At 42.4% G+C, this 12,012-nt stretch overlaps 1 protein-coding gene across 1 annotated transcript in view; it reads left to right on the plus strand.

The window, feature by feature from the left end:
* Positions 1-11,781, plus strand: part of CD28 (CD28 molecule) — a 79,411-nt gene extending 67,630 nt beyond the window's left edge. Inside the window, exons 3-4 of the mRNA XM_089672716.1 lie at positions 7,853-7,974; positions 11,215-11,781. Of these exons, the coding sequence (XP_089528842.1) occupies positions 7,853-7,974; positions 11,215-11,337 (245 nt within the window). The 3' untranslated portion in view covers positions 11,338-11,781. The remainder of the gene's footprint in view (positions 1-7,852; positions 7,975-11,214) is intronic.
* Positions 11,782-12,012: the final 231 nt, after the last annotated feature.

Below are 12,012 nucleotides of genomic sequence, written 5' to 3' on the forward strand. Positions count from 1 at the left end.
AGTTCTGTGACATTCACTCCATACAGCGGTTGAAACATTGTATCTATTTGTTTCCATAAATGGATCCATTTATGGAAACAAATAGATACAATGTTTCAACCGCTGTATGGAGGGAATGTCCCAGAACTGTCAGAAATAGGCTATTTCTGACAGTTCTGTGACATTCACTCCATACAGCGGTTGAAACCGCTGTATGGAGGGAATGTCACAGAACTGTCAGAAATAGCCTATTTCTGACAGTTCTGTGACATTCACTCCATACAGTGGTTTCAACCGCTGTATGGAGGGAATGTCCCAGAACTGTCAGAAATAGGCTATTTCTGAAAGTTCTGTGACATTCACTCCATACAGCGGTTGAAACATTGTATCTATTTGTTTCCATAAATGGATCCATTTATGGAAACAAATAGATACAATGTTTCAACCGCTGTATGGAGTGAATGTCACAGAACTGTCAGAAATAGCGGAGCTCTGCAGATACACTTAGCGGAGCTCTGCAGATACACTTTTTGCCGGCTTGGAATTATTCTTATTTTCAACCTACTTCTTCTTCTTCATCCTCATCCTCATCCTCTTCTTCTTCTTCTGAGGATGAGGATGATGAAGAAGAAGAAGAAGAAGTAGGATGAAAATAAGATTAATTCCAAGCCGGCAAAAAGTGTATCTGCAGAGCTCCTCTAAGTGTATCTGCAGAATAGAGGAGCTCTGCAGATACACTTTTTGCCGGCTTGGAATTATTCTTATTTTCATCCTACTTCTTCTTCTTCTTCTTCTTCATCCTCATCCTCAGAAGAAGAGGATGAGGATGAGGATGAAGAGGAAGAAGAAGAAGAAGAAGAAGTAGGATGAAAATAAGAATAATTCCAAGCCGGCAAAAAGTGTATCTGCAGAGCTCCTCTATTCTGCAGATACACTTAGAGGAGCTCTGCAGATACACTTTTTGCCGGCTTGGAATTATTCTTATTTTCATCCTACTTCTTCTTCTTCTTCTTCTTCTTCATCCTCATCCTCTTCTTCTTCTGAGGATGAGGATGAAGAAGAAGAAGAAGAAGTAGGATGAAAATAAGAATAATTCCAAGCCGGCAAAAAGTGTATCTGCAGAGCTCCTCTAAGTGTATCTGCAGAATAGAGGAGCTCTGCAGATACACTTTTTGCCGGCTTGGAATTATTCTTATTTTCATCCTACTTCTTCTTCTTCATCCTCATCCTCAGAAGAAGAAGAGGATGAGGATGAAGAGGAAGAAGAAGAAGAAGAAGAAGAAGTAGGATGAAAATAAGAATAATTCCAAGCCGGCAAAAAGTGTATCTGCAGAGCTCCTCTATTTTGCAGATACACTTAGAGGAGCTCTGCAGATACACTTTTTGCCGGCTTGGAATTATTCTTATTTTCATCCTACTTCTTCTTCTTCTTCATCCTCATCCTCTTCTTCTTCTTCTGAGGATGAGGATGAGGATGAAGAAGAAGAAGAAGAAGTAGGATGAAAATAAGATTAATTCCAAGCCGGCAAAAAGTGTATCTGCAGAGCTCCTCTAAGTGTATCTGCAGAATAGAGGAGCTCTGCAGATACACTTTTTGCCGGATTGGAATTATTCTTATTTTCATCCTACTTCTTCTTCTTCTTCTTCATCCTCATCCTCAGAAGAAGAAGAAGAGGATGAGGATGAAGAGGAAGAAGAAGAAGAAGAAGAAGAAGTAGGATGAAAATAAGAATAATTCCAAGCCGGCAAAAAGTGTATCTGCAGAGCTCCTCTATTCTGCAGATACACTTAGAGGAGCTCTGCAGATACACTTTTTGCCGGCTTGGAATTATTCTTATTTTCATCCTACTTCTTCTTCTTCTTCTTCTTCATCCTCATCCTCTTCTTCTTCTTCTGAGGATGAGGATGAAGAAGAAGAAGAAGTAGGATGAAAATAAGATTAATTCCAAGCCGGCAAAAAGTGTATCTGCAGAGCTCCTCTAAGTGTATCTGCAGAATAGAGGAGCTCTGCAGATACACTTTTTGCCGGATTGGAATTATTCTTATTTTCATCCTACTTCTTCTTCTTCTTCATCCTCATCCTCAGAAGAAGAAGAAGAGGATGAGGATGAAGAGGAAGAAGAAGAAGAAGAAGAAGAAGTAGGATGAAAATAAGAATAATTCCAAGCCGGCAAAAAGTGTATCTGCAGAGCTCCTCTATTCTGCAGATACACTTAGAGGAGCTCTGCAGATACACTTTTTGCCGGCTTGGAATTATTCTTATTTTCATCCTACTTCTTCTTCTTCTTCTTCTTCATCCTCATCCTCTTCTTCTTCTTCTGAGGATGAGGATGAAGAAGAAGAAGAAGTAGGATGAAAATAAGAATTCCAAACCGGCAAAAAGTGTATCTGCAGAGTTCCTCTATTTCTGACAGTTCTCTGACAGCTCCTTCACATGTACAGCGGTTGAAACATCTGTTTCCGAATAAAAACATCTGTATCCTAAATGGAAACAAATAGATACAATGTTTCAACCGCTGTACATTTGTTCCTTCTGTCAGAGAACTGTCAGAAATAGCGGAGCTTTCTGCAGGGACACTTTTGCCGGCTGATCGGGAAAAATCCGATTCGCGCACTTGAAGTAGGCAAATATTCGGATTCGACGCGAATCAAATTTTTCCTGAAATTCGTATCGAATTCCGGTTCGCCTGGTTCGATTCGCTCATCTCTAATCTAGACCCAACAAAGCTGGCCAGACAACTCGGAGGGCCCAGAAAGCCTCGGGAGTCAATCCAAGATTAGTGGACTGACCAGTGTGAGCAGGCTTTCTGTCAGTTGAAATGGAGCTTAACAACTGCTCTCGTCTTAGCCTATGCCAACCCAACCAAACTGTATGAACTGCATGTGAATGCCAGTTGAGACAGACAAGGTGGGGTGTTATATCAGGAGCACGATGGACTAGCAGCCTGTTGCCTATGTGAGTAAAAGCCTTACACCTGATGAGAAGAACTGCACCACCTATAAGTTGGAGTTCTTTGCTCTGAAGTGGACAAACTGAAAGACTACTTGTATGTGCAGACTTCATAGTCAAAACTGACAACAACCCGCTTACCTATATCCTTACCACAACCAAACTGGATGCCACTGGGCACAGGTGGTTGGCCACCCTATCAGGGTTCCATTTCAGCTTGAAGTGCCATCCAGGGGTTGGGAACAGAGATGCTGATGCCCTGTCAAGGAGACCCTATGACTCAGGGGCTTCCTCTGAAGAGTGGACTCAACTGACTCCAGAAGGGATACAAGCCTTGTATCAAGGAATGGAATTTCAGGCCAGAGAGACAACAGGGGCCAAAGTCATCGGAGTCTCAGTGGTAGGTGTTCCCAAATACTACTGTGTTCTTTCCCAGGGAAGTCAGGGATGAAGGTCTACTTAAACTTTCAAACAAAGACTTAAAAAAGGATCACAACAGGGTAGTCCACTGAAGGGGCCCCTCGGATGATCCTGAAGACAAGTGGCAGCTATTCTTGCCAAGAAAGTATATAGAGACTGTACTGACAACCTTACATGACAATCATGGTCACTTAGGCCTGGAAAGGACGTTCAAACTAGTGAGAGACTGTTTCTTTTAGCCTTGTATGTGGGTTCAAGTCAAAGAATACTGCCACTCCTGCATGCGGTGCATACACAGGAGGAATTTACCCAGTAGAGTTACCCCAATGGTCCATCTTCAAAGTCAGGGACCAATGGAGTTGGTATGTATTGACTTTCTGTGTCTGGAGCCTGACTCGAGTGGACCAGGGGAATGTCCTGGTGGTAACCGACCACTTCACCTGGTACACACAGGCCTTCGCAACTAGAGACCAGCAAGCGTCTACAGTAGCTAAAATCCTGGTTGATAAATTTTTCTTCCACTATGGCCTGCTCTAATGTATTCTTACCAGGGGAGAGACTTTAAGAGTAGACTCATTAAAAGACTTTTAGACCTGTTAGGCATTCAGAAGTCAAGAACAAACCCTTACCACCCTCAGGGGGTTCCACAGCTGGAAAGGTTTAATTGTACACTACTAGATATGCTTGGGACTCTTCCTTCAGAAAAGAAGCACCAAAGGGGGTGGGGCTGGTCAGTCTGGAGAGCAGAGAGGAGAGATCGGAGCAGTGTGCGGGAGATCGGGGAGCCGGAGCTGGATGATCGGTGGTGAAAAGCTGAACCAACCCCTGAGGCATACATGCTGAAAGAGACAACGGTGGCTGAAATCCGTACTGCAGGATATATCCAATGTGATGATCATACATTATACTGGAATGAGGAAACCTGCGCTGGTCTGATGATATCTGGTGACTCAACCCCACCTGACGACTTCACCTGTTTGCAGAGTTCCGGTTTCCCAGAGTACCACTGGAGTAGGTCTTATTTACTCCAACGCACATAATCATGTGCTATCTGGTTAGTGCATTGTATTCTCACTTCTCACGAACCACAGAAGTTACGATATTTTAACAGCAATCCAAGGAATCACGATTGCCAAGTTGCACTTTTAAGACTTTTTACTTATATTTTCACCTATGTCATTTTTATTTTGCAATATCAAGCGCTGCATTTCTTACTTTGACTATTGTACATTACATTAGAGGATTCAGGTATTTCCTCCCTTTCTGCTGGCGGCTGATTTTATATCTCTACTCTGTTACCCAGCGCTCGTATACCCATTGTCTCTTCTCGTAGCACTTATTTACTTTAAGAGGGAACTCCTACCCAGGTTTACTAGATTGTGCTATATTGCTTTCTGTGCCTGTGGCGGCAGTAAGTAGAGGGAGCTAACTGACTAAAGGTATCCTCTTCTCCCTCTTGCTCCTGGAATCATAGGTTTATTTAGAATTTGATGGTCCTGCATTTAAGCCTATTGACACGGTCATTTCTGTTGTATATCTTCATGTTTGTTTGATGCTATAGTTTACAAGTTAGGGAACACCCACAACTAACCTCTTTTTTTTGTCCCCTGGTGACTTAATAATCTCTAGTAAAGCATTATCTTGTAAAGCTTTTCTTTTTTGAGTTTCTTGCACTTGCGTTTGCAGTATTCCTATTTAACCAGGTGTGTCCGAGATTGTTCTTGAAGTTGAGCTGCAGAATAGAGAACCCAAAATCCTCAGCTGCTCCTTTGGGGGTGGCGCTACATTTGTTTAAAGGTGAACTTATCCTTTAAGCAATATGAATATCACTAAAACCTATTATGATCTTGTTCCTAAATAAGTCAATGAACAGATTTAGCAACATGAAGTTAAAGACTCATTGCTTTTTCCTGGAGAACTAGGAATGAAAAGTGATTGGTTACTCAGAAATTTTTCAGCATATCAGATTTGTTGCTTTGGATATATGTTTTAGGCAGTGTATGACAACCTTAGCACTGAAAGTATAACTAAAAGCAAAACTTTCTTTTAGTCTTAGACAGAGTAGAGATGGATTAGAACACCTATCAGGTATTTATTGCTGTCTGTGCCCTCATTAGAAAGATTCACCCTTTCTTTTTGTCCTGTCTACCATTATCATTGACAGTGAAAGTAAAAGAAAATCCCAAATTTTGAGTTGTCATTAGAAAAGTAATACAGAGGAAATCCCCCAATGGGAACATTAGTTCTGGTGACATGGAGGGCGCAGAGGGAATCTCTTAATTTGAAGCTATTTTCCTCACACTTTCTGTTTTGTCTATGGGACAGGAAGGGAAGGTACATCTCTCCAATGGGACACACATGGCGAAAAAAACCTGACAGATTGTAACCCTCCCTTACTCTATCCAAAATGAAGGGATATACTGGCGTACCTCAGTGGTACAATAGTGGTTGTGAAGCAGAAAGTCAGTTTATTGTACACAATCGGTCAATTGCAGCTTGCCGTTGGCTGGAAACTGTACGTTTCTGTCACTGGAATGCACTAATCACCCAAAAAATATTACCGCCAGCCGGCGTGTAAATGGATTTAACTCTTTGAACGTACAATAGTGGTTGTGAAGCAGAAAGTCAGTTTATTTAGCACAATCGGTCAATTGCAGCTTGCCGTTGGCTGGAAACTGTACGTTTCTGTCACTGGAATGCACTAATCACCCAAAAAATATTACCGCCAGCCGGCGTGTAAATGGATTTAACTCTTTGAACGTACAATAGTGGTTGTGAAGCAGAAAGTCAGTTTATTTTGCACAATCGGCAAACTGCAGCACCAACTGTGCACGACAGCCACCAAAAAAAAAAAGGGTGTATGTCACTTTAAATTTTTGATTCTTTGATAGCTGTGGCCCTGAGTAACAATTCTGTGTCCCTGAGTAACGATTCTGTGTCCCTGAGTAACGATTCTGTGTCCCTGAGTAACGATTCTGTGGCCCTAAAGTCTCTGTGGCCCTAACTCTGTCCCTTAATAAACACAGGTCTGTCTCTCTTGAATGACCGGAGGCTAATGGAGAATTCTAAGATGGCCGCGATTTATAGCTCCACCATTACACAGTGCTGGCTGGCTGCTGATTGGCTAATGCGATCACATGTCATGAATGCATTATGGGTCAGCGTGCCTAGTCTGCGCGCCTTCCCAGAGATCCCCGCCCCATCTTCTCTGTCCATTTTCTCCGTCGCCACACATGTCGCCGCCATTTTTGGGAAAATTCGATTCGTGCATCCGAAGTTTGCTAATCTTCGGATTCGTCGCGAATAGAATTTTTCCAAATCTTCGGAACGAATTCCACTTCGTCATGTTTGATTCACTCATCTCTACTCAGTTTACGAACGCCTAACGTAATTTTTGGTTTACAAATGAAAATCCATTGAAAATAATGCCTCGGTTTACAATTTTTTTTGCAATACGAATGGATTAATTGGTTTTCAATGCATTACCAAAATTTTTTAAATCATGTCCCTGTACAGTACTATGCCTTTAAAGTGCACTTTATAAAGAGTTTTGAACAGATAAGACTTTTTTTTAACTTTTTTCTGACCTCTGGAATGGATTAATTGGTTTTCAATGCATTTACAAATCTCTTTTTAATCATGTCCCTGTACAGTATTTATGCCTTTAAAGTGCACTTTATAAAGAGTTTTGAACAGATAAAGTACTTTTTTAAAAAAAATTTCTGACCCCCGGAATGGGTTAATTGGTTTTCAATGCATTCCTATGGAAAACCGTGTTTTGGTTTATTAATTTTTTTGCAATACAAAAAGTCCTGCAGAATGCATTAAATTCGTAAACCGTAAATCATAGTTCTACTTGAAGGGTTCTAAAATATGGGCATCCAAACTATGCATCATGTAATCAGTTTTGTAAGCAACATTTGTATTGCTTCTAATGTTTGACATCACTGATATTTTGAAACTCTTACTTGGGGTTGGAGGTAGACCTGTCTGTTGGGACTTTAACAGCAATTGTACATGTTTTAGTTTATTTCTGAGCTGTTTTTTTCTCATGCAAATCAGTGGTAATGCAAAAGCAACTTGAAGCAGCTCAGTACAGCTCAGAAGCAGCTTGATGCACCCCAGAACCAATAATATACTTGAGACATACAACTATAAATTTTACAGATATATTTTATCAGTTTAGCATGTGATCTAATACAAAATATTTTTTATCACCTGCATATTATATAGTACCTTTATCTAAATTTAAACTTTAGTTTAAAGTCTCATTTTATTGTTATATTTTCCTTATTTTAAATTCAGCATAATTTATGCATAAATCCAAGATATTAAAAACAAAGTGTTATCTTATTCCCCTGAATAAAAATGTGAATAATATATTTTTAAAATGAAACATGATTTTGGTTGAAATAAATAGAAAACAAGCGTTATCAGTTTTGTCAGATTATACTGTATGTCATTTTGAAATGTGGGTTTATTTTCTTTAACTTTTTTTTGCAGAGCCTACATGCACCAAACAAGAGAATAAAATTAGTGATGAACAACCTTTGAGCACATTTATTGCACTTGGATGTTTTGCATTATACAGTGTCATAATCACTACGGCATTTCTTTATATTGTGGTAAGACAAATATACATCCTTTCATCCAAGGGTTGCTTTTTTTATTTTTTCAGTTTAAAAAAAAGACAGAGTTATAATTTTTGGCTAGAATACTATGACTGCCCACTGACCTTTAGGAATGTTGTTTTTTTTAAAGTGCTAGACCAAAGGTGGAACAGATTGCCCCTTATTATATGCTAGATTAATAGTTCTCAACCACTGGGCTGTATCCCACTGATGGGCCATGGCCTCCCTTCTCTTGGGCCTCAAGCTAGCTGCAGATCTTTTAACCTCTCACAGTGCCTCCCAGCTTCCATAGTGGCCCACAGTGCCCCCCAACCTGCAACAGTGCCCCTCAGCCTCCTACAGTGCTCCCCAGCCTGCTTCAGAGCCTTCCATAGCACCCCCAACCTCTCCAAAGACTTACATGTATATCTTTTAAATAGAACGTGTTGAATTTGCCTATGAAATCCCAAAGGGAATGAATGGTTTTTTGGTATTCATTTTGAGGATGTTGGCAAATGTCAGAGTAAACTCATATATATAAGTTTGTCTTAAAGAGCTTTAAACCTTAGATGTCTTATCAGATTTGTGGGTCCAGACACTGTAAATTTTATTTACAGACTCAAAAGTCTACATTAAATATACAGGATTAATTTCAGTGTGGCTGAGCTGTAGCAGAAGTTCAAAGGGCAATAAATCTTTCCTTCTAAGACAACTAAACACTGCTGGTTATTGCCAGTGGTGTATTTTGGTTTTGCGCTGCCCTAGGCAAGACTAAAATCGGGCACCCCCCCTATCTAAATTTGCCCCACCCCTTCCTATTTAAGATCCACCCCTTCATCTGTAAACTCCACTCCTTCCTATTCAGGCTCCACCTTTTCCCATTAGAGCTCCACCCACTGACAATGATGGGGCGCTATTCCTCCCACTGACAACAACGGTGGGGCACTATTCCTCTCACTGACACCAATGATGGAGCACTATTCCTCCCGCTGATACCAATGATGAGGCACTATTCCTCCCGCTGATACCAATGATGAGGCACTATTCCTCCCACTGACACCAATGATGGGGCACTATTCCTACCACTGACACCAATGATGGGGCACTATTCCTACCACTGACACCAATGATGGGGCACTATTCCTCCCACTGATACCAATGATGGGGCACTATTCCTCCCACTGATACCAATGATGGGGCACTATTCCTCCCACTGACACAATGATGGGGCACGATTCCTCCAACTGACACAATGATGGGGCACGATTCCTCCCACTGACACAATGATGGGGCACTATTCCTCCCACTGACACCAATGATGGGGCACTATTCCTCTCACTGACACCAATGATGGGGCACTATGCCTCCTACTGACTCCAACAATGGGGCACTATTCCTCACACTGACACCAATGATGGGGTACTATTACCTCCACACTGGCACTAATGATGGGGCACTATTCCTCCCACTGACACCAACGATGGGGCACTATTCCTCCCACTGACACCAATGATGGGGCACTATTCCTCCCACACTGGCACTAATGATGGGACACTATTCCTCCCACTGACAGCAACGATGGTGCCCCATCATTAGTGTCAGTGTCGGAGGAATAGTGCTCCATCATTGGTGTCAGTGGGAGGACTAGTGCCCCATCGTTGGTATCAGTGGGAGGAATAGTGCTCCATCATTGGTGTCAGTGGGAGGAATAGTGCCCCATCATTGGTGTCAGTGGGAAGAATAGTGCCCCGTCATTGGTGTCAGTAGAAAGAATAGTGCCCTGTCATTGGTATCAGTGGGAGGAATAGTGCCCCGTCATTGGTGTCAGTGGGAGGAATAGTGCCCGGTCATTGGAGTCAGTGGGAGGAATAGTGCCCCCGTCAATGGTGTCAGTGGGGGGGGGGAATAGTGCCCCATCATTGATGTCAGTGTGGAGGGGGAATAGTGCCCCATCACTGGTGTCAGTCGGGGGAATAGTGCCCCATCATTGGTGTCAGTGGCGGGAGGAATAGTGCCCCATCGTTGGTGTCAGTGGGGGGAGGAATAGTGCCCCATCGTTGGTGTCAGTGGGGGGAGGAATAGTGCCCCATTGTTGGTGTCAGTGGGGGGAGGAATAGTGCCCCATCGTTGGTGTCAGTGGGGGGGAAATAGTGCCCCATCGTTGGTGTCAGTGGGGGGGAGAATAGTGCCCCATCATTGGTGTCAGTGGGAGGAATAGTGCCCCATCATTGGTGTCAGTGGGAGGAATAGTGCCCCATCATTGGTATTAGTGACACCAATGATGGGCACTATTCCTCCCACTGACACCAATGATACTTACCTTGCTGACCCCTGCTCCAGCCTGGGCTCGCTCCCTCACCCATCCACAGCCAGCATACCTGTCTGCAGCAGCAATATCTGCAGGGCACAGACACTTACCTGTCATCTGTCTTCCTTCTCCCTCACTCGATCTTCTTTGATCTTCGCGCTGCCGCTCGGCTCCTCCTCTCCAAGCTCTGCCTCCTCGCCAGTGATTGGCCACCTGTGTGCCTTTCCTGAGCTACAGTTCCGGCGGCCAATCACCGGCGAGGAGGCGGAGCTTGCAGAGGGAGGGACAAGCTGCCATAGGCTGTTGAGTGATCCCAGGGGTGTGGCCAGATGACAGGGGCGCATGTCATCCCACCCACACATCGCGATCCAGGGAACTGAAGACACTGGACCTGCTTACCTGACAACCTCTCTACCCCTCCTCCAGCAGCACCTTGTGGACCAGATCAACGTGGGACTGAGACATGGAGTTGCAGACCCAGGTAAGATACAGCAGCCCGCCCCTGTACTAAGTGTCCCTTCCGTGGGAAAAGGCGATGCCGCCCCCTAAAAAGTGCCGCTCTAGGCAAGCGCCTTGTTTGCCTCGCAGCAAATATGCCCCTGGTTATTGCATAGATAGGTGAGAGGGATCTGTGGCTAGTGACCTTCCTAAAAACTCCTTCTGTGTATCTAGATTCAGCTCATCTAGACTGGAGACTTCACAGTATAATTTGCCCCTACAACCTTCCTAATAGGCCCCTCCCTTCTCTACCCCAGGCCCATGGCAGCTCCAGGAGCTACTATTGCTTTTGCTATGCTAGTAAACTGGACTGTATCTATAGAGGAACAACACTGTCACCCCAGGACAGGAAGTGTTATAACTACAGAACACTTCTTGTCCTCATCTCTTTATTATTATGATTTCTGTACTAATTAATAACAACTCTAAATAAAAACTTGATTTTACAGAGAAAAGGAAGAAAAACCAGAATTCAACAAAGTGAATATATTAATGTTGTGCCACGACGACCCCGACCTCATTTGTCTTGCGTAACATACGCTACCACTCCTGCTGTCTGTCATTCTCGTTGATTGCTACCTAAGCTGACCAGCTCTTTCCCATTCAACGGCATTTACATGGACTGTTACCTCAACAAAACAAAAGGATACCTGCTTGGAACTTGAGCATCCAGTTGATTCTGTAGTTTTGCTTACATTCTGATAATCAAATTCATCATATTTGCATTAACCATTGGAAATATTTGAAATTTTTCTTATTTTTTATATTTCTTATTTTACGTTCGCAAAGCTAAGCAGTAATAATTATACTGTAAGTAAAATCATTTTAGCAAAGTTTTTAGAGACACAGTCATAGAAGGAATGAATTTCTTTCACATTGCACCGGTTAATTACTGCATTAAATAATCTACAAAATAAATAAACTGGAAGAAGTTGGAAAAATACATTATATATATATATATATAAAATGCCATACTCATATTAATTATTAATGTGACTCTAAATTATTATTAATTATTAATGTGACTCTATGGGGTTTATTTACTAAAGCTGGAGAGTCCAAAATCAGACTCCCTTCTGCATAGAAACCAATCAGCTTCTAACCTCAGCTTGTTCAATGAAGCTTTGGCAATGAAACCTGGAAGCTGATTGGTTTCTATGCAGAAGGGAATCTGATTTTGGACTCTCCAGCTTTAGTAAATAAACCCCTATATGTCACTAAAATTAATGTATAAAATGACTGTTCTC

Source organism: Staurois parvus, unplaced genomic scaffold (assembly GCF_062004578.1).
Source record: "Staurois parvus isolate SC_StPar_1 unplaced genomic scaffold, SC_StPar_1.0 ptg000011l, whole genome shotgun sequence".
Taxonomy (NCBI): domain Eukaryota; kingdom Metazoa; phylum Chordata; class Amphibia; order Anura; family Ranidae; genus Staurois; species Staurois parvus.